This window comes from Podarcis pityusensis (assembly GCF_964106645.2).
Source record: "Podarcis pityusensis genome assembly, chromosome: 5".
Taxonomy (NCBI): Eukaryota; Metazoa; Chordata; class Lepidosauria; order Squamata; family Lacertidae; genus Podarcis; species Podarcis pityusensis.
The window spans coordinates 86972008-86999557 of NC_138032.1; the positions used below are offsets into that span (position 1 = coordinate 86972008).

At 42.4% G+C, this 27550-nt stretch overlaps 1 protein-coding gene and 1 long non-coding RNA gene across 2 annotated transcripts; one reads left to right on the plus strand and one right to left on the minus strand.

Annotated features, from left to right (window-relative positions):
* Positions 1 to 260: 260 nt before the first annotated feature.
* ANXA7 (annexin A7) lies at positions 261 to 27550 on the minus strand. The gene is made up of 13 exons (XM_081006540.1): positions 27393 to 27550; positions 20801 to 20855; positions 14156 to 14378; positions 12888 to 12983; positions 11533 to 11570; positions 9600 to 9702; positions 8692 to 8786; positions 7921 to 8034; positions 6229 to 6399; positions 4451 to 4621; positions 4270 to 4345; positions 3328 to 3440; positions 261 to 868 (listed from the first exon to the last, which is right to left on the minus strand). Exons 2-13 carry the CDS (start codon positions 20852 to 20854, stop codon positions 746 to 748), a joined length of 1377 nt encoding a protein of 458 aa, XP_080862666.1. The 5' UTR covers position 20855; positions 27393 to 27550; the 3' UTR covers positions 261 to 745.
* On the plus strand, positions 875 to 5658 carry LOC308477724. The gene is made up of 2 exons (XR_013986680.1): positions 875 to 1142; positions 5295 to 5658. It is a non-coding gene; the product is annotated as an uncharacterized lncRNA (long non-coding RNA).

Here is a 27550-nt window from a genome sequence, read left to right on the forward strand (position 1 = left end):
CCTGTGCTAGTTTTGGTTTGTTGGTTAGCTTTTCTAGTAAGGCTGTTTCCCATACAGTTTGGTACCAGTGCTCCACGTTCACTCCTAACAGCTCCCTCCAGTGTTGATGTTCTTGACTGCTGAGAGTAGGTGGGTTATAAGCTCTTTGTAGTGTGAGTGATTGTCTTGCAAAATGTTCCAACGGGGATAATTCTGCCATGGCTTCTAGTACTGTTTTGTTATTTTGCATATTTATTGAAGGTTTCAGCAAGACAGCCACGCATTATTCCAAGATACTTTATTATAGCCTTTTCTCCCCACCCCGGCATGTTCGGAACTGCTACAAACTTTGTACATATAGGAAAAATTTCCTAAGTAGAAAGGACTCTTTGTTGTATGTGTGAAATGCTCACAAGAGTAAGGGGTGGTTGTATTTTACTAATGTGGTTCATTAAGTCTATTCTGAGTAATTTAGCTACAATCCAAGGTTATTTAATATTTTTATAAGAGATACTGATTTATATTAATGTATTGAGTATAACCATGGTAACAAGAAAAAGACACTTCACTACAACTCAGACAGCAGGTGTCTTATTTTATATTGTAAAGTACATGATGTGCGAAATTAAGGCAATTATATGTGCAAAATAAACCATCCATTAGAAGCATACTTGTTTACATTGTCTAGGATAACTTATGCTCTTATATGCAATGATAGTCATTTGCCCAAGCAGCTCATTTTCCATTTTCTTTGTTTCAGCATGGTCTATTGACCAACAAGGGCCAAGAGCAGACGCCTGTAATCTCCACTTGTGTCACTTTGTATCATTGTGCCCAAAGTCTTCTGATACATCTGGGTGAACATCTGTTTGATTTGTGCAAGATCAATCTGTGCCAAAAGAAACAAAGCAGACAACTGAGAGAAGACACAACTTAATTCATGAATCCCATTAAACTCAACAGGCAGGTCTAGTGCCACTGAAATTCCAGGCGGATTGTGCCCCATTCACCCGCACCGGGCATTAAAACTTCAGTGCCAGTTTGATGATGAGGAAGAATTAATTTGACACCGGAAACACAGTCTGCAACATGTTACAAAGCTACTCAAGACATAGGTTTGCCTAGCGATCCAGCCTCTAATACTGCTCTCTGTGAACAAGTAAGTAATGCATATATGCTACTCTCTGGTACAGTGGATGATGTGTAATGCAACCTTCCACATCAGGGGAGAAGTTCATCATGTTATTTGTATGCCACCTTTCCTGAAGGCATGGTTTTCACTATGGAAAGATAGCATGCAAATAATAACTAGGGCTGGGCAGTGTTACCATATTTTTCGCTCTATAGGACGCACCAGATGATAAGACGCACCTAGTTTGGGGGGGAGGAAAAAAGAGAAAAAAATATTTTGAATCCCAGAAGCCAGAACAGCAAGAGGGATCTGGCTTCTGGGATAACCGCACCAAGCCTCTTCAGGGCAGCGGGATGAAGGCTCCCCCTGCCCAAAGAGGCTGCGCGCAGCTAAGGCAGAAGCCAGGGCAGGCGCATGGCTGAAGGGGCGCTGGGCACTTCTCCCTCTCTGCGCAGCGCCCCTTCAAGCGAAGCTGGAGGAGGAACAGAAAGAGGCCCCTTCTGTTCTTCCTCCGGCTTCCAGGCAGGTGCGTGGCTGAAAACTTGGGAGCGCAGCGGGAACTCACGCTGCGCTCCAAAGGCTTTGGGCGGCTATCGCTTAATCCAGGAGAGTGTTGCTCTCCAGGCTTCAGCGAAAGCAACGCGAAGCCTCCCTCTGCACTTTGGATCCTTCACGTTGCTATTGCTGAAGCCAAGGAGCCTGCATTCGTTCCATAGGACGCACACACATTTCCCCTTGATTTTTGGAGGAGGAAAAGTGCATCCTATAGAGCGAAAAATACAGTACATTTTCAACATTGTGGTGTCTCACCAGCAAGGGGTGAAACCAACCTCAGCTCTCACTGTGGAAGTTAAGGTGCTTTCACCCCAGCGCCTGGTGGATGGGAAGGCTCCTACCCCCCAACTGAGAGTCCTGGTATGCCAGCAGCAGGGACCTCCTTTTGGAGGCACTCTCTGCTGGTGTGGTACCTCTTTCCCCTGGGAGGAAGATGCAGTCAGCTTACCCCCCCCCAAAAAAAGATGGACCAGGCAGCAGTAGCGAAGTTCACAGAGCCTGTCAGGCTCTGTGCGTTGACTGCCCTTGCCTATGCAAGCCTCTTCCCTTGTGGGGTGGTAACAGACAGCTCACCCTCCCAGACAAAGGCAGCCAAGTCCTCAAGCCATGGGGTGCAAAACCACTGTATCCACGCAGCCTCTGCACCCCCTGGCTGAGCCCATCCAACCCCCTAAGCGCCAGCAGTTGAGGCAAGTGCACACAGGCTTGCCTCAGCAGGTGAAGTCTAACAGAGCCAGAGGAGAGGTGGGTGTTCCTTTAAACGTCTCTGTTGAGGGGTGCACACCTCGATGGAGAAGTGTGACAGAGCCTGCACTTCCCCAGCCACAATCCTGCCCACGTGCAAGCGGGAGTGGGGCTGGCAAGCACTTTAACAGAGCCCCCCCCCCCCCCCACCGCTGGCTTGTGCGGTGTCAGGGGATCTGCAAAACTGCTTGGCGGGGGCAGCGGCGTGCTCAGCCAAGCAGTTTGCACAGTAGGATGGCGGCTTCACTCAGGAGGTGGCAGTTTCACCCATACTACTGAGTGAAGCTGTCATCATGGTCTGCCCCCTCCTAGCAGTCCTGGGCAAGATACTGATGTATTGCCAGGCCTAATAACACGACAAAAGCAATCACACACAATAAATACATTCTTAAAGTGCATGGCTCCAACCTGTCTTGGCAACTGCAGCTGCCCCTACCTCATGTTCATAGCCAGTCTTTCTACCTGGAAAGCCTCTAAAGCAATGACTCAATAATGAAGACTGAGGTTGGGGCAACTATCACTGCCAGGAACAATGTGGCACTGAGTCTGCTCCCTAAAAGAAGAGTGCTTTCTATCATCTAGATCTGTGCCAGCTCAGGTAACTGGCATCACCACTAATGGCCTTGAATCTATACAATGTGCCACTTGGGTTGTACAAGTTTAATAAAGAAAGCTGCTTATAATACCAGAAAAGTTTCAACTATCAATTTGTCAAAAGTGTTTACAGCTTCTGTTACCTTTCCATTGTGCCTGAACTTCATACAGTAAAAGACTGTGATGGATTTGCGTTTCAATAAAGGAGCCATTTGACCGCTTTGGAAATATGGCCAGATTGTGTATATAATGAACACAAACAAGATTAAATAACCAGCCTTTAATTACATATTAGGTAAAAGTTACACATAATAAATTCTTACCTCGCTGCGAGTGACTACAATTCGAACCAAGGTAGAGTCATCTGTGCCGGCTCCTTTCATGGAATGATAAAGCCTCTCTGCAAAAAAGGCTGGGCGATTCAGAGCACATTGCACTGCAATAAAACAGTATGAAGATCAACTCAAAGTTGACACTGACAGCTCAAAGCCACAAGAGTCTAACAGCATCAACCTGCCAGAATCTTTAATCCAAACTGCATTTTTGTCATTGCATTCCCCCCCCCCAAGTATATCATAACATAAAGATTATACAAAGACCAAGAGTCCAAAAGCATAAAATTATCCAACCCAATAGTAATTAAAAGTAACAATCATGTCCTTACTAGGCAAATTAGAGTTAAATGTTAGATCAGCCCTAACTGGTTCTAGGGAGGAAATGGGTAGTGCATCTAGCCCAGTTCCTAGTGATGGCTTGCTTTAGAGAGTGTGCCTCCTAGTGGAGGGAAAGGATTACTGCACCACCAGCAATCTGAAGCAGTGGTACCTTGGTTCTTGAACAGCTTAGTTGTTGAACAAATTGGCTCTTGAACGCCACTAACCCGGAAGTAAATGTTCCAGTTTGCGACTGTCTTTCGGAAGCCAAACATCCAAAACGGCTTCCGCTTGAGTGCAGGAACCTCCTGCAGCCAATCGGAAGCTGCACCTTGGTTTTCGAACGGTTTCGGGAGTCGAACGGACTCCCGGAACAGATTAAGTTTGACAACCAAGATACCACTGTACATCACATGTGCAAATTAAGCAACTGACAATCAGTCCTCTTATTTTGCATAAATTATTTTACAGGTCTGGGAAGGGCACTGAAGCCCCAGCTGATGCTCATTAATCAGTGAAGTTTCCAGCACCTAATAGTTGTAGGTGCTTGGTAAATAAATTGCCCATAAAAATGACCTCATTGAACAATGAAATGCAGGAAAAGTCCCTTACCGATAGCCTTCAAACCACGTTCTACATTTCCTGAAAACTCCCGGCCAATGCTGCTTAATAAATCTCGGTTAGCAACCTGCAAAAATATGAGTAGGAAATGTTAATTTTTTAGCCAAAGAACTGATGAAAGCCAAATCCAGTCCTGTCTAGTCCACACAAATGCCCTCCCCTTCTTGTCTACCTGAGAGTAGGCTTCAATTGTGGCTTTCAGCTGGGGAAAGCTTCTAGTTGCCAGGACCATATTGAAGGCAGACTCATCAGTCCCCAGCTTCCCTTCACCAGCTTGGAAAAGGCGCTGAGCATCTTGTTGAGCCTTTTGGTAATCTACAGTTTGATTCTCATCCCGATTACCCTGTAAGAGAGAAAAATATTGATTACTACTATTATATACAGTAAGCCCACAACTTATGCAGGGGTTACGTTCCAGGGATCACAGCTGAAATTGTGTATAGTCAGAACTCATTGGATTCAATGGCAGGTAGGATTGCCAAGTCTTTTTCCCTGGATGCTCACCCTCTTTTAATTTTCTTTTTTGCCAAGTACACACATTTAGACATAGCAAATCAAATGATTAAACATCTGGCCTCCATTTATGCTTTATAGTATCCTTGTCTGAACACAGCTATGGCTCCACAAATATGCAAAACGAAATGAGCAAAACTAAGATCAACTGTTCAGTCATCTCATGATTTCAACCGTCTAGAGGACAAGGCAAGATTAATTTATATTTAAAGCCACTGTAACTGTGACCAGGGAGAAATTAGAAATTAATACTTGCACGTTACGGTGGTAGCTAAATTAAGCAGAGTCACAGTATAAGATAAATACTACTAACATGACCAAACTATTTCTCTTTCTATCAGTTAACAACAGACTAGTCCAGTACTTTTATTACTTTTATTGTCAACAATGACAATTACTTAGGGGAGAAATTTAAACTGAGCTGGATAGACAGACTAGTTTCAAACTTTCTTGGCACTGCAAGATTGTGAGCATTGAAATGAACCAATTTTGTTCCCATAAAGAGGATGGGGGAACCTGCAGCTCTCTTAATGTTGCTGGACTAAACCTCCCATTGTCAGTGGCCCATGCGGACTAGAGCTGGAGTCCTTCATCATCTGGAGAACCAAAGGATCCGTCACCCACACCATAGAGCAAGATATGACAGAGTGGCAGCACATTAATAAAAGTGCCTATTTTGGGGGGGGGGGGGTTCAATACAATGTGCAAAAAGAGGAGGCCTGGTCCATGATCTGTGCCTGTATCAACACATTAACAGGTTGAACTAGTTAGGAGAGATGTATTCCAAATCAGAGTTTTGGTTTGGGCAAGATGGAACAAGTCTATTTAACACAGTATTTTGGTTGCATCTAAGAGAAAAAAAATTGTCAAATACATCCCGTTTTTGGGCACCATGTTTGTGTGTGGGCCAAATGACTCGTGCAGGAGCGCAGCCCAGAAGACACACATTCTGGCTTTTGTGCTGGGTCATGTTGAAGTGTATGGTGGCACCATTTACATAACAAAAACTACCACATTTTGAAAAGTAGGTCTATGGCTTGGATTTTGAAAAAGGGGGGTCCACAGTACTAAGCTAAATGGGAGCTACTGATCTATTGTGTCTGTTTTATTCAATAATATTCAGTAATAGGTCTCCTTCAGAGCTGAATGTCACATTGATCGGGTCCTAGAGGGTCATGTTAAGTCAAAACCATTTACTTCAAGAGATAGGTATTTGAAATCTCCATCTGATAGAAAAAGCCTAGTCCTATCATCAAATCCTATTTCATACAAGGAATGGTACCTAACTCAGGATACATTTCAAAAGGGGTGGAAAACTTACAGCTGGAACTGTACTTGGTGCAAACTAGATACTTATATGGTGGCCTTGTTATCGAGAACAAGGTAAACGTGTGCTTGGTAAACATAAATGCGACAGAAGGTGGTTGTTCATCCTACCTGGCACATAGATACAAGTAATCGTTCAAAGTGTCCTGACGTATCAGACCGAATATCATGCTCGATATCTCTTCCAAATTCACTGTTGTAACATCTGACAATTTCTCGAATCTCCTGGTTTGTCCTTGTGCACAGAATCTCAATCAGCACATTCTCCTGTGTGCCTGCACCCTGCAGGCAGAGAAACAAAGCACTACAGACATTACCTCAATGCAGGCTGCTCAGAAAGCTGACCAGAACATCTAATTGTTTTATTACATTAGAAAGAAGATTGATCACTTTTTTGTACTGTAGGAACATCTGAGCCATATTGCTTCATTCAACTAGATCATGTTGCAAGCCATTGTGCGTCTTTCAGCTCATGCAAAAAACCTACTCAACAAACTTGCTTCATCTAGCCACCAGCTACCAATAGTTCCCAAGGTTTGTTACAGAAGAAAAGTATTACAATCTAAGAGCATAATCCAGTGATGATCTCATTGGAAATGAACAGGATGCAGGCACAAGCACGGGCGAACATGACTTCGGTCTACTAATTTTAATGGGCCTATGCGTTAGTAAAACTCAGCTGGCTACAACCAGGGAACTGTGTCTATAGGGCATTTGTCACTTGTATCTCTAACACATACATATTTCCATATCTGGGTATATATAGAAGTCATGCAGCCAGAAATGTAAGGAGCTTGAGCAAAGAAAGCAAGGACACCAATCAATCCTTCAGTTTTTCAGAACACAGAAGGCCTTGTCCATTTCTTAAAATAACTAAGGGATGTGTGGGGAGGTTCATGTTAGGAATTGGTACCATGTACATATAAATTACACTTGGGCACTGCTATGCTCTTTGCACAGGTTTCTTTCATTGTCAGTGGAGCAATATTTTCAACTAGACTGTAGCTTAAATTCACAGAATGAGCATCCCTGCCTCCCTCCTGAAGTACTCCCACAGTTGTCTTACAAGTATTTCAGCATCCAGATGAATCATAGTCACCCAGCCCTGCTACTGGTGACAAGCCAGCACTGCATATCTGACTTGTTGGCTGAGGATGACAGAAGCGTTGTCACTCTTCTTCTGTATGCCTGACATTAAAAGTTTCTCTCACCCGCTTCCCCACCCCAGCTCTTGCCACTCCCAACCTGCCTTTCTGGAAAATTGAAGGGGGCTGAGGAGAAAACCAGGAGTGGATTCCAATGGATTTGGGGGTGGGGGTGCTAATTTGATGGTTTATTTGTTTCTGCCAAGCACAAGGCGTTCCTGGATTGCACATGTGCCCCATTCCCCAACTCTTAACGGGGGGGGGGGGTGGAATAAAGAACTGGGAGAGGGGAGAAAAATCATCTCTGACTCTGACTGAAAGCCAAGTGAATAAGAAAACAAGAAGTGGGGTTCTGTGAGTAGAACAAAAGAATATGCAAAACAGAGGACCATGGTTAATTTTGCAAGACAGGCATTGGGGCCTATCTTTATGAGAGATTTGCCATAATTTTGAGAGAGTGGAAGCAGGTTGCATTTGTCTGAATATTCTGGAAATGTACACTGCATATATTCCTTAATTTTAAAAACTATTAATACAATTTTCACCTTTATTACTGAAAATAAGTTTTGAAATGACACTGAGCTAGTTGAGCATTTATGGTCCTTTTACAGTTAATGTGATCATTTTACGTGAAAATAAATGCCAGTGAAAACCATACCTTCATGGCATGCCGCAAACTCCAAGCATCATAGTAGGTACTTGGCATGAACAGTGCAAGGATCAGCTCTTCCATATTTCCACTTAGCTCCGACTTCAGGTCTTTAATTAAATCCTGTCCAATTACAAAGTGGTATCAGAAAGACATACATTCATAAAATATGCATGCGCACACAGACTGAAAATGTACAGTTCAGCGGCTGACAAATCAATGTTTACTGAAGTCTAGTGAGATATATTTTCAAGGCAGAAAATGAAGGCAGTAATGATAAATCAATTTAAAACTTCTTTTAAACTAGGGGATCGTAACACAGGCAGCCATTTTAGAAGAAATTACTATTTTATTTTATACAGCAGAATGCAAAAGAGTTGGTGTGTTGTAGACATGTGCCTTGTATGTCAATACTAGTACCTCAACAAGGCCCATACTGACTTTTTATGTCAAAGAGCTTTTTGGAATCTTCTATGATAGGAGAAGCCTCTGTCTGAAATAGGTTGCATCACTCAGCACATACTGAACATGAAGCTACTGTCACCACTTCACTGTTACACATTATACTAGTAAAGCACAGCCAGAGGCTATGTCCACTCCTAGCTTTCTTGAAAACCACTACAGGGGAGGGTCCAGTATTTGACAAAATAAAGAAATGAAGTTAAATTACAGACCTCACTCTGCTCACGACAGTTAAGCACACAAGCTGTCCATATGCTGTACCAGCTGCTGATTTGCTTTTCATTATTATGACTAAAACAAAATCACCAGCAATCATACCTTGCCATACATGGTCTTGAAAGCAGCCTTAATTTGCTGTCTCTGACCATTGGAGCGGTTGGACACAACATCAATGATTGCCTGTTCATCCGTTCCTAGGGAGCAAGAAGGCAACTCAGTGTAGTCTCGTATCAAGCCATTTCATCCCTTTTATTGTACACCCCAAGGTGTACATCGGGTAAAAACACTGCTTTAGTACAGAGACTTTGCAAACTGCTCACATTCATAGATTTCCTGTACAAAATGAAACTACTTCACTGCAGAGTTTGAATGCAGAGAGATCTCATAGGCTTGCTTAAAACAGGTATTTAGCAATGTACACTGTAGGGAAAAGATTTCAAACACGGGGAAATCTGACAAAAGTTCTGGGGTAGAATCCAACTGTGCAAGTGGACTTCTCTCATACAATGGAACTTCACCTCCTCTCCTCCCACCTGCAGCCACCAAATCAGGCACCACCAAAATCTGCCCTGGACAGTGTTGGATACACTTTAGACAAGGGAGTTCCCTGCCAAGGACAGTATCAAGGAGCATCTAGTGCCCTGCGTATTGTGCAATCCTCTCTCATGGTTACGATTCTTCATGCCCCGCTCTACAGACCCATCTATCCCAAGTCTTGCTGCTCTTTTTCACTGTTGCCCATATTTCTATTTTTAAAAATCCAAAATGGAAACCAAGCCATGGAAAGAGGAAGCCATGTTGAAAAAAATATTCCATATAAACAATTCAGGTTGTAGAGTGAAAGGTTGATTTGCACCCCAAGTTATGTTAAAGACTATGGTTAAAATATATACAAGTGTTGGAAGGATCTAGTGAGAGACGTACAGGATTAAGGTAGAGAAGAGTGTTTGGTTTCTGGGCTACACAAGTTTAAACACGAACACTATGAAACACAAAACCGCTCTTACCAAACCCTTTCATAGCCTTGCGCAGAATTTCTGCATCCCGCCCTGCATCAAAGTTCGGAGCTGGTCGAATTGTGCCTTGCATATGTTGAGTCATTGCTGCAGGCTGAGATTGAGAAATCTGTTTTACCATGTTATTGATCCATGTGAAATGCTTATTCAATCTCAACAATGAAATCTTAGGCATCAGTACTTTAGAGGGAAAGGAGAGACATCCTAAGCAGTCGGGAGGCCAATATATTCCAGATGAACAGACTTGGTTTACTAATATGATGGGGCGCCTGTCATCGGCTCAAGCCTTTATAAGTATTTGCAGGAAATTACCCCAGCAATCTATTTCAGGCTGGAGGACACATCTCCTCCCTTAGCATTCAGAGCTAAAACAGAAACACAGAGAGGGAGATGTAGGCTCGAGGCGAAGAGAGGGAGAAGGAGAGAATAACTGAAGATGCAGCTGCAGGAAAAGCTCCACAGCATTTGGGGCTTTCAACAGGAACACAGGCACAGGAAGAGAATGTAAGAACCTACTAAAAGCCTACTGGATCAGGCCAATGGCCCATCTACTCCAGCATCCTGTTCTCATAGTGGCCAAACAGATGCCTGTGGGAAGCTTGCAAGCACAACAGCCTTCTCCCCTCCTGCGGTTTCCAGCAACTGGTATTCAGAAGCATACAGCCTCTGACTGTGGAGGCAGAACACATGCATCATGGCTAATGTTGATATCCTTTATGAATTTGTCTAACCCTCTTTTAAAGCAGCTGACTCAATGATAAGTAGGAGGGTGGAAATCCCTCACTCCCTTGGGAGTCAAAGGAAAGTTTATTGGGTGAGGCAAGAGGCAACAGCACTGCCTGTGTCAACTGTGTACAGGGGCCAGTCTAAGAGAAGGAAGGAGGAGGAATCTGAGCACAAGGAGGTGGTAGAAGAAGCCCCTAGGAGGGTCCTGTGATGAACTGGGATCCTGAATTCTGAGAACAAGGGCTCACTATGTCTACTCCAAAGCAAGAGTGGCCTGAACCTCAAGGGGGATGGCTTAGAGGGGGGAAAAACCCTGTTGTGAAGTGTAACTGTTGCCAAAATCTATTATGTTCCAAGTTACCACACTGGAATCATCAAGGCTGCAAATCTCAAAACATGACAGGCCTTTACAAATGGCTACTGCAGAAGGGTTTTATTAGCATTTAATTTAAAAGCAGGTTTTAAAAAACTAATTTCAAACTTCTCCCTCTATTTAAATTTTACTATTTTGACTATTATTATTATTATTATTTGCCCCCAGCTCTTTCTTTTACATGGAAGGCTACAGCTCAAGCGATCTTCTCCTTGTGTACTCCAATTCATCTACCGTCCTTCCCAATACATGATAACAATAGTTTATTCAAAATCAGGCAAGTAAGTTCCTCTCCCATTTCAAATCATGGTTTCTAATTCAGGCCTGGAGGCAAAATATGCAGCAACTATGGTTTGCCACATATGGATGACAAACTATGGCTGTCACAAGGAAGTGAGGTAGGGAATTTGACACACACCGGAAGTACAGCTGGTGTATGCCTGAGCTGAGATTCCACAACCTCCCTTAGAAAGTTTTTCTTATACTTTCATTAAGCATACCTTTTTGTAGTTTAAACTGGTTCTACTTGTCCACCCAGAGCCCTTGCAACAACCTAACCAATAGTTTGCTTAGCTTGATTTCCCTCAAAAGGAAAGCTTGCCCCCTAAGACTGAAGGACTCAGTTATATTTACAGTATCCTCTGGCTTCTCAAGCCAAACTCCAAGAGGTCTATTCAAATATACTGCATACACAAGTGAGTAGTTTTCTATACTGATCTGCAGAACTGGACCACAACATTTTTTCTTCGTCAAAACAATTTGCATTCCCACCATGATCAAATAAAACCAACAACATTGTCCCATTTTATAATACAAATGACATACCTGAGGTGGTGTTGGAGTTGGTCCACCTGGATACCCAGCTTAAGAAAAATATAAAATTGAAATAAGATTTTATTGTTGCCATGCTGTGTGCATAAAATATCATCATAGCAAAATGTGAAGTTTGCTACTGATTCATGCACTGGTTTTCAGCTAATATTTCCTCATGCAGATCAGGGAGAACTTCAGGACTTGCAAAGAAGCCTGCAGGCTTCACAGTGACATGAGCACGTACCAAACTGTGTCACTTTCAATCACATTTCAGATTTCTGTCTCTTTCCTTGCATCTCCTGCTCCCTTCAGGGAGCTGTGCATGGAACAAATACTTGCTGGATGCAAAGCTGATCATTAAAACACTATCACTTGCAGCCTGGATCTCCCTAACTTTATTTCCAAGGTCCTTTCCGACACAAGGTTAGGAAGTGGGACTACGGTAAGGCCCAGTGCAGATGTGGCATTAACAGCAGCATAACCAAGATGAGGAGGAATGCCACAAATTCGCAGGTTCCCTCTAGCTTTTTGGCAGCAATTTCCCCCCTCCTTTTCCTGGTTTGTATTTACGCGGGTGTCATGTTATATCTGCATTGCCACTGAACAGATTAACATTAACGACAGGAGCCAACTACAGCAGCACCCATGCAATCCAGGATCATGCAGGACCACTAGTGGACTCACAAGCCAGCTGGGGCTGTGCATAGATGCTGTTTCTGTGAATCACTGTCCCCACATGGGATTATACATGAGGCCGGTGCAAGAGTTGCAGGCATTCGTCTGTCTCGAGAGACCATGAAGTGCGCTTCTGGGGTTGAAGTCAAACTGCTGGAGAATCACAGCACCTGCTGTGGCTGCAGAGACTGGTAGTTCATAGCTGTTCCCTCTCACATTGTTTCTGCTATGTTAGCAACATCGAAGTGACCTCTCTGAGGCAGAGGCCTGGGCGGTGTGTATGGAGGTCCTGGGCTTCCTAGATGACAAGACCCACCACCCCACCCCGCCCCACGGCGTCAAGGATGTTCCCCCAAGGAAAGCAGAGCAATACATTTGGCACCAGCTTGGCTGCAGGAGTTGCCAGAAGGAGGTGTACAAAGCCCCATCCAACCATCTTAGGGACTTCATTTCAAATTTGCGTAGGGTTTGCTCCTTGGCCTTTTCTTCTCCTGAAGATGTCCCGCAAGGCAGTGGGTAACAGTACTTAACTACTATTTTGTGTTTCAGCAGTGGAATACAGACTTAGAGTAAGACTTACAGATACAAGTTTGCTTCACTAGTCTCATATTTTACAGGGTGCATTCCACCTCTAAACCCATAAACAGAATGATTTATCCTTTCCATATCCAATCACAATAGTCGTTCAATACCTGGTATTTGTGCTGGTCCACCTCCCATATAATTTTGGGTTGGAGGCTGCGGATAGCCATAGCCAGAACCATTTGAAGGTACTCCAAACCCAGCGCCTGGAATAAATACATTTAAAAAAAATAAAAAATCTGATACCATGCAAGTGCAACCAAAATATTTCAATCACAAAGTACAAAATATATAGTTAATACATCAAATTAAAGAGCTAGAAAATACTCAGTTGGTTTAATGTCTGTTTGAAAACCTGTATTACTTGTGCGCACTACCAGAATCCTAATAATTTTTTTCCTTTATATTGGGTAAGGAACTTTCCCAAATGAATCAGGCAGCTCACTGTATGCTGTGGGCAGAGGAGGGGGGCAAGTTAAAGAATCATTCAGCAGTCACTGCAGAGTTAAGGCTAGCTGTTTCAATGACCAGCATTAGCCACACTTTCCAGGCACGGCCCATGCGCTTTAGAGCTCAGTGTCTGAGCACCTTTCTTTCTTTTTGCTCCAGAGCTTTCACCACGAAAAGCTGGTCTTTAAAGGTGAATCAGAGCAAATGGCAATCCACAGAAAACCCAAACTGCCATTTGCTCAAATTCAGCTTTCAAGAGTGGATTGTCACAGGGAAAGCTCCAGGGGGGTGGCACACTCAGACACAGAGCTTTAAATCATGGACTGTGCCTGGAGAGAGCAAAGGAAAGGTACGTCTGGATAAGCCAGCCCTTGTCTGAAGCTTACCTATTCCTTAACATGGTTCTGGTTTTATAGTAGGTTTTTAAAAAGTCACTCATGTGGGGCCAATGGTGGCAAGTACGCAGTAAGCTAACACTATGTGGGATTGGGACTGGTGTGTGGCCTTGAATAGTCACTCTCAGTTACGCAGTGTCCTTCCCTAGCCTGTTCAGTGCCTGATTGGAAGACAAATGGGAGCTGAGCATTTAGGTTTGCCCTTTTCATCTAAGCTTCTCTGACCTTTCTGAAACACAGAGAACATAACCACCACCTCACTGAGAGCACTGATTCATTTCTTTCTTGCTTAGGGTTTAGTATGAAGTTGTCCTGTTAGTCAAGGACTTCCTCTTCCTCATGCCCACCCCCCGCAAACTCGTTCTGGGGGGTTTCCACAACCTTTCGGAGCAGATCTGGAGAGTGTGGGGATAGATAGGTAGATGCATTAACAGGATGGTTTTGTTGGATACAACCTTGTATTTCTTAAGCCACCAAACACAGGCATTCAACTACAGCAGAGATAAGCAGCCAACAGTGTTTCAGCACATTACCTCCAGGATAAGTTGGCATTCCACCAGGCTGAGGAGCCCCAGGGTATCCAGCAGGCGCAGGGGGGTACCCACCAGGTGCGGGTGGGTATCCTGTAGCCCCTGGGAAGCCACCAGCTGGTGGAGCAGCAGGATATGCACCACCTCCCATAGGTGGGAAGCCTCCAGGAGCAGCAGGGTAAGTATATTGACCAGCAGGTGGGTAAGTAGACTCTTGCCCTGTAGGCTAAACACAAGCAGTAGATCAAGAGTTAACACAGTTGAGAAAGAAAGACCTAGAGAAAGTCACAGAAAATTTAAAATCTATACTGAGGCTCTCACTTCAGCTCCACCACTTGCTGGATTAAAGAAAACAACTCTGCTGTACTTTAAAAAAAAAAAATCACACATGGAACAAATATGCTTGCCTAATACATACAGTGCAAACCTGACCATTAAAACAGTTAATGCAACAAATTTTGGGGGGACAGGGGTGTGGGGGATTCCCTGGCGGGTGTGGGGGATTCCCTGGTCCTGAATGGGGTAACTGTGCCCCTGAAGGACCAGGTGCGCAGCCTGGGAGTCATTTTGAACTCACAGTTGTCCATGGAGGCATAGGTTAATTCTGTGTCCAGGGCAGCTGTCTACCAGCTCCATCTGGTACGCAGGCTAAGACCCTACCTGCCCGCGGACTGTCTCACCAGAGTGGTGTATGCTCTGGTTATCTCCCGCTTGGACTACTGCAATGCGCTCTACGTGGGGCTACCTTTGAAGGTGACCCAGAAACTGCAATTAATTCAGAATGCGGCAGCTAGACTGGTGGGAGTGGCCGCCAAGACCACATAACACCGGTTCTGAGAGATCTGCATTGGCTCCCAGTACGTTTCCGAGCACAATTCAAAGTGTTGGTGCTGACCTTTAAAGCCCTAAACGGCCTTGGTCCTGTATACCTGAAGGAGCGTCTCCACCCCCATCGTTCAGCCCAGACACTGAGATCCAGCACCGAGGGCCTTCTGGCGGTTCCCTCATTGCGAGAAGTAAGGTTACAGGGAACCAGGCAGAGGGCCTTCTGGGTAGTGGCGCCTGCCCTGTGGAACGCCCTCCCAGCAGATGCCAAGGCAATAAACAACTATTTTACTTTTAAAAGACAACTGAAGGCAGTCCTCTTTAGGGAAGTTTTTAATGTCTAATGCTGTATATTTTTAAATATTCAGTTGGAAGCCGCCCAGAGTGGCTGGGGAAATGGAGGCCAAATGGCCGAAATATTGGGAAATTCTGGAACAAGATGGAGACAGATTAAAATTGCAGAGCTTTGAAAAATTGAAAAACAGAGTATGAGATTGGCTCCATTATTACCAAATAATGGAGGCATACAATCTGGACAAAAAAGTTGGTTTCCAGGTGGAAAAATCAAAATTGGAAACAGAATTGTTAGATCCAAAAATTAAGAATTTGTCAAGAATGTATAAATTGCTGTTGAAATGGAACACTCAGGATGAAATGGTGAAATCAGCTATGATTAAATGGGCACAAGATGTTGGACATAACATAATGATGGCTGACTGGGAACAGTTATGGACCACAGGTATAAAATTCACGGCATGTAATGTCCTGAGAGAAAATTTAATGAAAATGATTTATAGGTGGTATATGACACCAATCAAGCTTGCAAAAATTTATCGTTTGCCCGACAATAAATGTTGGAAATGTAATGAGACTGAAGGTACATTCTTTCACCTTTGGTGGACATGCCCAAAGATTAAGACATTCTGGGAGATGATCTATAACGAAATGAAAAAGGTATTTAAGTATACCTTTCTGAAGAAACCAGAGGCCTTTCTTCTGGGCATGGTTGGCGAATTGGTGTCAAAAAAGGATAGAACTTTTTTTATGTATGCAACAACAGCAGCAAGAATACTCATCGCGAAGTATTGGAAGACACAAGATTTACCCACTCGGGAAGAATGGCAGATGAAGTTGATGGACTATATGGAATTGGCGGAAATGACTGGCAGAATCCGAGACCAGGGAGAAGAGTCGGTGGAAGTAGACTGGAAAAAGTTTAAAGACTATTTACAGAAATATTGTAAAATTAATGAATGTTAGAAAAATGTTGGAATGAAGTTATATGGCTTTAGTAGAAATGTTATAAGGAATTATGTATAAATAGACCAATAGAGTATTAAAGGGAAAAATAAGGTTAGAATCTGTTAAGATAATTAAAGGATAGAAAGCAGAGGAAGATGGAAAGGAATTGCTGAAACAATCAACAGAAGTGGAATACAAAAAGGGAGGTGTGAGGAGGTCACTGAAATAAGTGAATGAAAGATAAGATATTGAAATTGTTTGATGTCTTTTAAATTGTTTTTGTTTTGTTTTGTTAGTTTAATGTGTTATGTAGTGTTTTTGTACTGCATTGTATTGTTCTTTTTTCTTTTTCTTTTTTTGTGTGTGTTTAAATTATTGGAAAAGTAATAAATATTTTTTTTTTTAAAAAAACAGAGTGGCTGGGGAAACCCAGCCAGATGGGTGGGGTATAAATAATATATTATTATTATTATTATTATTATTATTAATGTAAAATAAAATGTAAATGTAAAATTCAAAATGCATTTGCCAGGACCAGAGACAGTATAATAAAGTTCCAATCTTGGAGTCCTCTTATGTACTCAAAGCATACATTTCAGAATAACTTCTGCAATATGTATGCATGCATGTAACTAAGACAAGTTTTCATCAAGAAGATGGAACAGTATCTATTCTACAGAAAGCAACATCAGTAGTGACATCCTCTCAACTGCAGTTGTTTAATCCACTTCTTGAAGAGGTTTGAAAGTGGGGCGTGTTTGATTTATATGGTCTATTTAGTTCCATTTATGGTCTATAAGTAAGCCAATATATCCCTTGTTAATTTGTAGTGTCCTCAATAGATGTTTATAAAACTATTTGTTCCACATTTGGTGCATTTATGCCAACTGTTGCTAGTTTTGCTCTGTGCACTGTTTCATTTAAGGAAGATAGACCAGTGATTTGCATAGGACTATAGTTATTGGATCTCTGTTTCTAAAGTTTCTCAGTATACTGCAACTCCCTTAGATCTTTTATCCTGTTTTGGAGTGAGCTCTTAAACTTACAGTTTCCCACTTAAGATTTCATGGAAAGCATGCTTAAGAAACCAAAGCTAGACAATGTAGTGATGATCAGTAATTTAGATGGTTTTTGAAAGGGATTATAAATTCATGGACGATGAGCATTCCATGTTGGTATTCTGCTATCTTTGGAAGATGCACCTGTTTACGCAGTCATTTTTAAAAACAAACCATAAAACAATTGCATTAAAACAACACAGTAGTTAAAACAGGAGACTCAGGTCGATAGGTCAAGGGAATGACTGCGTAAACAGGTGCATCTTCCAAAGATAGCAGAATACCAACATGGAATGCTCATCGTCCATGAAGTGGGAAACCTCTTCAAGAAGTGGATTAAAATATATATATATATATAAAATAATATATATAAAAGAAAAGAAAAGTGGATTAAACAACTGCAATTGAGAGGATGTCACTACTACATACCATCAAGTGCCAGATATGGAGAATACCTCTGCCTCTTCCTCCTGAACAGCTTCTGACAACATTTGATGTCAGAAGCTAGACTGAAGATCTCTAAGCTCAGAGGAGAGAAAGACAGAAAACTCCCTGCTTATCACCAGGGCTACAAGCGTCTTGCAAAGAAAGAAACAGATACCCAGCTCTGCAAGGTTGCCAGAAGTTGGGCTCCCCTGTGAGTGTTTCTCCCTTCCTCTCTGAGCTTGCCAGAGAGGCAGAGAAAGCTCCATCGCATGCACCCAGTTTCCAAGCACTTTGCAAAATGGTGAAATTATCCTGTCCTGCAAAGCTGTTGGAGTCCACCACTGAAGCAGAAAAAATACAGATCTATACAGAAACTGGCTCCAAGGTTGTGGCTGAGTAAACACTGGCCCTTATTCACCCTACCCACAACACTGGACTTCGGACTAAAGTAAAAGAAGCAAGGTCAACCATAATGCCTACTGTTATCAATACAGAAAGAGAAACTTCATTGATCAGAAATCCCAAAGGAGCAATGAAACAGACAATTAATTATTAATTATCAAAGGAGCAATGAAACAGACAATTAATTATTATGGACAACAGGGATCTTGGATCTTTCCCAGAGGGATTCAAATTTCTCTTTGAAAGGAGAAAGTCTACACCACGATCAAGCATAAGCAGACTGTGGGCAAAGACCCTCCCCCCGCAAGTCATGCTGGAAAGAGGCGATTGCACATTCCAGTTCACATCACAGATAATTTATACCCTAAGATGGTTCGAATATTCCTCCTACAATTGGTTAAGAAACTGCAGTTTACAGGCTTCCCGATCCGCCTACATCACGTTTGCTCCTAAACATGTACCCCCAACAATAGCATATATCCCATGTCCACTCAAATTAGCAGTTTTTACAATAGGGGTGTGTTTTATAATATTCATGCAGCATTTAAGCCTACGTACTAGCGTGTGGCGCTGTGGGTTAAACCACAGAGCCTAGGGCTTGCCAAACAGAAGGTCGGCGGTTCGAATCCCCGCAAGGGGGGTGAGCTCCCGTTGCTCAGTCCCTGCTCCTGCCAACCTAGAAGTTCGAAAACACGCAGTTCAAGTAGATAAATAGGTACAACTCTAGCGGGAAGGTAAACGGTGTTTCCATACACTGCTCTGGTTCGCCAGAAGTGGCTTAGTCATGCTAGCCACATGACCCGGAAGCTGTACGCCAGCTCCCTTGGCCAGTAAAGCGAGATGAGCGCTGCAACCCCAGAGTCATCCGCGACTGGACCTAATGGTCAGGGGTCCCTTTACCTTTTTTTTTACTAGTTCTTAAACTATCATCTGCTATTTCTCCTTGTTATCTTGGGTCACCTCTAAACTATAAATCTATCCCTCTTTCAAGGCTAACAATCTAACACATTCTTTACTTAATTTTAACATCAGCCAGGGAACGAGCCTCTTAGGGAGTCAAGCTTCTGAGTCCAACATTTGCTTTGTCTCAGCAACTCAGGATGTAAGACATTTACAACTCAGGTAGTAAAACATGCTAATAAACAGTTCTGCAAAGGGGCCCTCCTTGGGGCTTCTTTGAACCTCTTTGTTCACTGAATCGTTCTTAAGGCAGGCATGCTCATCTTCACCATACCATCCCTAAGAATAAAAGTCATTTTCATTCATTTATTCCATACCCTCCTATTCCAAAAATATAGTATCAACATCAAGACAAAGGGAAGTGAGGGCAATAAGCACATCATACAGTAGAGAGTGTTCAGTCTCAGGGTAGATTAAGACCTACAAACATTTACAATATACAGTTCTGGGACTGATTAATATTTCATTGCCCTGAAAGAGTGTGGTGGTGCATCTCCCTCCTTAAAGAGGACCTGCTTGGATGCAGAAGTACAAACAATTTTGCCACACACACACACAAACAAATCTAGTAATACACCACGCTACCTGAATAAAAAAGTAAAAACTCTTTACACAATACCAACCATATCACTCATGGGAAAGATAAAAACAAACAGTTAAAATAGTGAATTACAGTACAAATAAAATGTAGACATGGAACAAACAAACAAAAAACAGCCAAAAGGGGGGAAAAACACCACAATGAATAAAAAAGGGAGGAGGGAGAGAATGAGAAAAACACTGGTAAAAATAATACACATTATAGTAGACAAAATTAAAGATTATAAATAAAAAGCAACATTATAACAACAACAAAAAAGCCGAAACCAAACATGAACAAAAGACCAAACAAGAATTTAAAGCATAAACCCTGAAACAAGAAAAAAATTATGAAGTAAAATATACTATTATGAAGAAGTGGACGAACACAAGAGCGAAACAATGTGTGTCCATTGAGTAAACATGAAACAGGAGAAAAATAGAGAAGTAAAAGTGCCATTGAGAGCATTTGCTGGAGAAGCACAAACTGTGCTTTTATGTGGTGAAACCTCAGAGCACTTCGGAGGACAGAAGATGCAATTATGGATGACAGAAGCAGATTGATGTGGGTGAGTCAATATCCTTCAGCACAACAATTCAAAACACTCTTAACATTTTCTTTTCCTCTGCAACTTCAAAACCCAATACCAACACAATGCAATAATGCTCGCAACAATAAAATAATTTCTAGACCAGTTGCACCTTACAAATTACATCTGTGTCAATAACAGGAAAAAAATTCAATTTAATTTTTATTAAGCAATAATATGCGCTTGTTATTATATATAGTTACAACACAAGCCTCAGTGTTCTTACAGTAGTCCTGGTCTTGGGCGAGAAGCACTGGCAATATCTCTGGGAGCTGTCTGAAACCCAAATAAAATTGATCCAGAAAGCTACCCTGGGACTGCTTCAACCACTGGTGGCTAACCTGCAACTCTCCAGGTGTTGCTGAGCTCCAACTCACATCGTCCCTGACTATTCCATTTCCAACAACATCTGGAGGGCCACAGATTAGCCATACCTGGCTTAAAGGCACCATCTGATTGAAGCTTTATGCCTACTAAATACATAGCAAAACAATGCAAATCATCATTGTCTATTGCTGTGCTAAAGTGTGAAAAAGAGATAGAACTGAAATATAGTAAATACTTACAGGATAGCCAGGGAAAGCAGGGTAACCTGAAGGGGGATATCCTGGGTACGACATTCTGTAAGACAAAAGAAAAGCACTTGAGAGCTTTTACTTAAGAGTTACGTGATTTCCTCATGTGAGCACTTCACCACCAGCAGGATATAACAATCTGTTCATTGGTTGGAGCTGCTCACTGTAGGGTTCTGGTACACCAGCATGTTGATTGTGGGGGAATATGCCAGCAAAGCAGACCTTTGGCAGGTCTACTTGACAGTTAGGTGATCCCACCCACCTATCAGCCACCATGATGTTGAGCAAACCTTGTTGGTCCCACATGTCAAAGTGGACCAACAAGGGCTGGAAGGAGATAACGATCTAGTCCATGGGCCAAAAAGGTTTCCCACTCCTGTTTTAATGCATGTGCCATCCATATTATGGCCGTGATAGTCTTTCATCAGAATACAGAAGGGCAGGTTTCTTTTTTTCCTTGCTGAGCAACTGGGTAGAATATGCACCTTGCCTCCATATAAAAGGGGGAAAGACTTAAAAGCTTAGAAATCAGAGGTGGTGAATTGAAGTCAAGCCTCTACAAGCTCCACAGTGCCTATAGCCCTCTCAGGCATTTTCTGTTGTTCCAGAGAACTGAAGTCACATAATATGAGCTTACTAAAGGCCAGCCAGCTATGTTTCCATCTCACAATGAGTCACTAATCCATGTTTCAGTGTATCCTCCTGAAGTAAAAAATGAGGACCACACCCTCCACAAAGGCAGTTATGTAACGCCAAGCAGGAAACAGAGTAGTTCATTTGACTGTGGAAAACTATGTTTGTGTTTTAGGAAAAACAGTCTGAAGTTTAAAAGCTTTCAAGATAATTTAAAAGGATCTGTCTTTTTTATATTAAGGCTATCTGGGTAGCATTCAGTTACAACAGACTCTCTTCTGCCAAGCTTCATAGCAATGCAAATTAAATTAAGACTTTCCTTCTAATTCAGAATCTTGGAAGAGAAGCACTGATGAGGCATGGCTGTGCACTTTATCGCTGGATCAGTAAATCAAGTCTCCACAAATCTACTCCCCAAGGAGTAGAATCTCCCCTCCTTTTACCATGGGAATGGGAAGGAGAGGTTTAATGTCACAAACAGCTCCAAGTGTTTCTCAATGCAAAGCTTGGAAGGAAGCTCAGGGTACAAAAGCCCCAGCCTGTTTGTCACTTGGCCAGATATGAAGATTCCCCCTCTTCCTACTAGGCAATTCCCATCACCCTGCAGTCTGGAGGTGGTCATGTTGCAATTGTGCAATACACTTCCTCTTGAACATACAGGGGACTTGGAAGTGAGGGGTCAGAGGTGTCCATAAATTATGACCTGCTAGTGAGCCAAGTCAAAATCTGTAGATTCCTGTACCAGACTACAGTCAAACCTGTTTCTGAAAACATCCCCTTCTTCCATGGCTACACCTTTCACATTTGCCGGTGCAAATTTAACTTTGTTACATTGCCCATTTAACTAGGTCAAATCTGAGATACAGAGGGTATGTGAGACTATGCCATCTATTTCATTTCGCTTTGCCATATGCTTCAATGAATGTAACAGTTGGCAATGAAGTTGCTAGTCCCTTGCTTTGTCTGTGATCCTCTTCCATTTCCTCTTATTTATATAGGGCCTGTTCACTACTTCAGCCCCAAGTATCGCTACAGACCTCTTCTATTCCACACACAGAAATCTTATTCATTAACTGTTTATTCATTAACAGGTTCACTCAGCACTTTCTTCCCCTTCCATACTGTTTCCTAGCAAGCCATGCAAGAGTAAAACAAAATCCAAAGTTGACTGTTAAAACTGTGATGACCTTCAGCAATGTTTGAGAAATCCTTTTAAAGAGATCTTGACAGGGGAGCAGACACACAGAGATATGTCTATACATATCCACAGTCCAGGACTAGGTAACCTTGCATTTACAGTTTCTGCTAGACTGATTTTCAAAGGAAAAACCTTTACCTCTTTTTCCAAACCTTGTCTTCTCTATGAATGATAGCAAAGCACATTTCTGGTCAGAGATTGTTTTGGGAAGCTTTAGGGCATTTTTGCTATCGTTCTTGCATTAATTTCCAAAGCCATTTCAAAATGGGTAGTGGTGTAAATAAAACTGACTAATCATGGAATGGTAAGGATTTGCTGAACTAACAAATTGAACTGGAATACAAAAAAGGGAGGTACGAGGAGGTCCGGGGAAATAAGTGCAAGGAAGATAGGTTATGGAAAATCAACGTGTTTTTAACTGTTTTATTTTGTATGTTTCTTTTTATTTTTTACTTTTTTGTTATATCTTAAAAACTTTATACTTTTTTTCTGTATTCTGTATTTTCCTGTATTTTTTAAAACTTTAACAAATATCATTTTTTAAAAAAAAAAAAAAGACTAATCAGGGAAAAAGCATGAAGGAACACAAGAACAAGGAAACTTGGTTAAAGAGTTTGAGAAGGGTGAGGCACCAAAGCAGCATCTTATCAAGTAACTGCAGGAATGGGAGATGGAACGAAACCCAAACATGAGATAAAGGTACCCACTACTTCAAATTAAGCTACAAATATAGAGGGAAGGTTTTTACAGTTTTTAAAAGTGCAATAAATGCATCCTTGTTACTAAATTGTTTTTTGGAATCCGGATATCCTCTACCTAAGGTAATGTTTTAGTGACAGGAGACACCAAGATTTTTTTAAAGCATTCAAACCATCAAGTTACATTCTTCCCACAGGCCAGTGAATCCAGTGCTCTTGCATAAACATCACAGGCATCTACTAGATAGCACTGCAATACAACTGGAGAAGAAAAAAATAGGGGAATTCCGTAAGTAAGATTTCACAACAGAAATGGACAGAGCCACAGGGAATAAGAGGGCCAAAGCATTATGTGGGAGATTGACTATGGGAAATAAATACTGACAAAATCTCTCTTTTTTTTGTAAAAACCTCAATGGAGCAAATATTAGGTTACAATATCCAAACACTATGTTTATTAACTTACTCTAAAGACAAGAGAGTAATGCTGCCAAAGGCAGCATTAGCCGTATATATGATAACAGCAGCTAGAACTATACCCAATCCTGAGGACAATGAGAAATCAGTCTGAGAAGATAAAGCACTATGTGCTAATGGCAAGACTGATAAGCTAAATGAGGGTGAAGAAAAGAGAGGAAAGACACACCTTCATTAAAAAGGGGAGCCTGTTTGCTGAATGCTGCAACAGAAATCAGCTGCATTTAAATACAAATACAGTTATATTTTATTATCCTAATGAAGTGTTTGTTTTAAAAAAAAGAGAGAGAAAAGAAATAAAGCAACCATAAGAGGAACTGAATGAAAGGAATAGCACTGAGAGAGCAGGTGGTGACAGCTCTTTAACCCTTTTCATCCCCAACCTGTTTCTTCACACCCATCAAGCACAATCTGCTATTAGCCCTTTCTGGGTGAAGACAGATACTATGCAGGCAATTGTCCCATTCCACAGCAGGGCTAACACCAGCAGAGGGAAATGCCTTGCCCTAGCTTCTCTACTCCAAGTCGGTTTGGGGCCCCTTAAAAAACCCCTGCTTTTTTAAAAAAAAAAAGCTTTAAAAATACATATAAATATATGCCTTAGTCCGCCCAGTAATAACATAGAGCTTAACAGGAAAATTGAATGAAGGTAGCAAAAAGGAATGTAGAAAGACAAGAGTTGAAGGAAGACCGGAGGAGATGTGCAAGGGGGCATACATGAATACTCTATGGGTAGGAATCTGGGGGGCCCTTTATGGATTGCCTGCACTGAAGAACAAATAAATATATAACTCATCTGCAGATTGTCACATGTAATGGCCCTACATGAATTTATTTCAGCATCTATGCTTCAGTGCACAAACATTTATAGTGTTATTTGTCATATCTGATTATATGCTCACTGATTTCTAGCCTACACTAATTCCTATATGATAGTGTCTAAGAAACCCATATATATAGTGTGTAAAATTGCTTTCAAGATTATATGACTGATTTATTTTATTTTGTTGTTTTTTAATGAGACAGCAGCCACTTTTTTTTCTTGTAGTTGCGTTTGTTTTCAGCTTGGGCTGTTTTGAATTAACAGAAAATAATGATGTACTATGAAGCTGTACTACGTGTGCTCAGATTGTTCTCAAGAACAGAGTCTCCTAAAAGGCAAGTCAAAATTCATAACAGCCTGCTTCGGAGTTCAAACACAAGCTATTAACATCAATATGGAAGGTTCACTTTGGGAGAGAACATAAAATCACTTTATGTATGATAATCATTTTAATCCCACCCCCGGTCTACCCTTTCAATTAATGTTTTTGCATGAAATAGTAGCTAGAAATCTACAGGGGTAATTGCTCACTCATGTATGATCAGCGGTGATCATTAAGAGTGAACACAGGAACATAGGAAACTTGTTCGTTTGTAGGGGTAGTCTGTTAGGGCTAGTTTTTCAGGGTAGTTTTAATAAGAGGTAAGTGCTAAAGAATCATGTAATGGTCATTATCTGGTTATTTAAATTTCAGTTTTATGGACTTAAAATCTTACCCATCTTTGAGATGGGGCAGTTTATATGAATAAATAAATTGCAAGTACAGGACCACATAGCATTGTTTGATTAAGGAGAAAGTGCAATCTCATTCTGTCTGAAGTCCCGATTTCAGGATTACTTCATAATCTCCACCCCATATATAAATAAATGCCACACCTTTTAACTACTCAGCCTGCTTGTTTGCAAAGAAACTCAACAGCAGTTAACAGATCTTTAATATTAACTCAAAGTTCTGCAGGGAGAACCTACTGAATGAAGGCCACTGTGAGCACACAAGGCAGGATGGCAAATCCAGGGTTACAGCTACCTTGTATGACTCATGCATTTGCCCACTGTCACGCTTTCCGTTTTGGACATACTGTACAACTAAAAGCAAATGTGTCAAGAATCATTGCATCGCAAAAGGCACACAGTCACAGAATCACAGAATTGTAAAGTCTGAATGTGCCCCCAAGGGTCATCTTAATCCAAGCCCCTGCAATGCTTCACTTCAGCGTAATCCAGAAAAACTCCAGTACTTTCACAGTGTGTTAAACAAGAAGAGGCAACTACTAGTTACTGTTAACATTGAAAGCGCATCGGCAAACAAATTTCCTCCAAAGAGCATGCATGCAGTTCAGTAACCACTTTAAAAAAAAAAAAAAAGCAAAAGCACCTATTTCTTTATTTATTGAATTTATATACTGCCCTATACCCGGAGGTCAAACCTAGACAGCATCTTAAAAAGCAGAGACATCACCTTGCCAACAAAGGTCCGTATAGTTAAAGCTATGGTTTTCCCAGTAGTGGTGTATGGAAGTGAGAGCTGTACCATAAAGAAGGCTGATCGCCGAAGAATTGATGCTTTTGAATTATGGTGTTGGAGGAGACTCTTGAGAGTCCCATGGACTGCAAGAAGATCAAACCTATCCATTCTGAAGGAAATCAGCCCTGAGTGCTCACTGGAAGGACAGATCGTGAAGCTGAGGCTCCAAGACTTTGGCCACCTCATGAGAAGAGAAGACTCCCTGGAAAAGACCCTGATTTTGGGTCAAGGAGAAGGGGACGACAGGAGACGAGATGGTTGGACAGTGTTCTCAAAGCTACCAGCATGAGTTTGACCAAACTGCGGGAGGCAGTGGAAGACAGGAGTGCATGGCGTGCTCTGGTCCATGGGGTCACAAAGAGTCGGACACGACTGAACAACTGACTGAACAACTAAATAACAACACCCGGATGTCTAGGGCGGTTCACAGTATTCTGTGTATATATATATATATATTCTGTATATATATCTCTTGCCACAACCATCATAAAAAAGACTCAGGGCCAGCCTAGCAGCAGAGGCAAACCAACCCCACGAAGGGGCAATTCCTGGGGCTTCCTCTGCCGCTTTAGGCGAGGCAGCACCTCTGCCCCTACTTTCTTGAGCAAGCAGCCGGTTTTATAGAATGCCAGCAGCTGAAGAAATCACGCGCTGATCTCCGCGGCTGCCGCCTGGGGCGCAAGGTTGAGGGGAAGGAAATGTGGAAAAAATAATGCGCATTTATCCCTTAACGTTACCCTTAGTTACTCTCAGCCTCGGTCGCCTGATTTCCAAGGGAAGCTTCTCTTTCCTAACCTTGCCCTGAGTTGAAAAGAGTCGTGGTTGCCCTGCGGCTGTTAATCCGAATTTGATCCACCACCGAGGGAGGGGAGAGAGAGAGAGAAAAAAGGCAATGTCCGCAGCATTAAGAGTTTGCAGTTCAACTCTCGAGAAAGGGTCTGGAGGGGAGGAGGGGGCTTGTTTGTTTGCTCGAGCCCCTGAACTTCAAAAACTTGGCACGCTCAGAAGCGGGGAGAGAGACCGTTGTCCCAAAAAAGCGGGGCGAGGGCTGAGGAGACGTCCACGTCGTCAAGAAGGAAAACAAACACGGGTTTGGTTTAGAACACGCACACACAACACGGGAAACGTCGCTAGAACTTAATACCCCTATTACCCCTATTACTACTGCTACTATTACTACGGTATTTCCCCCCCCCCCCCCCCGCGGGTTCCCGCCTTCCCGCTCTCACCTGAGGCGCGGCCGACAATCCCCGCTAACGCAGCTCAGCGAAGCAAAATGGAGACGTCGCGCGGGCGAGGTGAGGCCGGCGGAACCCGGCCCGCCCCTTCCCTGGGGCCGGGGTTGACTTTCGCCCCGCCCGCCTTGAGGAAGCGAAGACCCGCCGCG

Excerpts from the sequence above, each read along its gene's own strand:
- ANXA7 (XM_081006540.1), bottom strand. The coding sequence starts at position 20,854 with ATGTCGTACCCAGGATATCCCCCTTCAGGTTACCCTGCTTTCCCTGGC. Across the intron at positions 12,984-14,155 it reads AATGCCAACTTATCCTGGAG|GCGCTGGGTTTGGAGTACCT; the intron begins GTAATGTGCTGA and ends TATTTATTCCAG. Across the intron at positions 6,400-7,920 it reads GTTTGCGGCATGCCATGAAG|GGTGCAGGCACACAGGAGAA; the intron begins GTATGGTTTTCA and ends CTCTGCCTGCAG.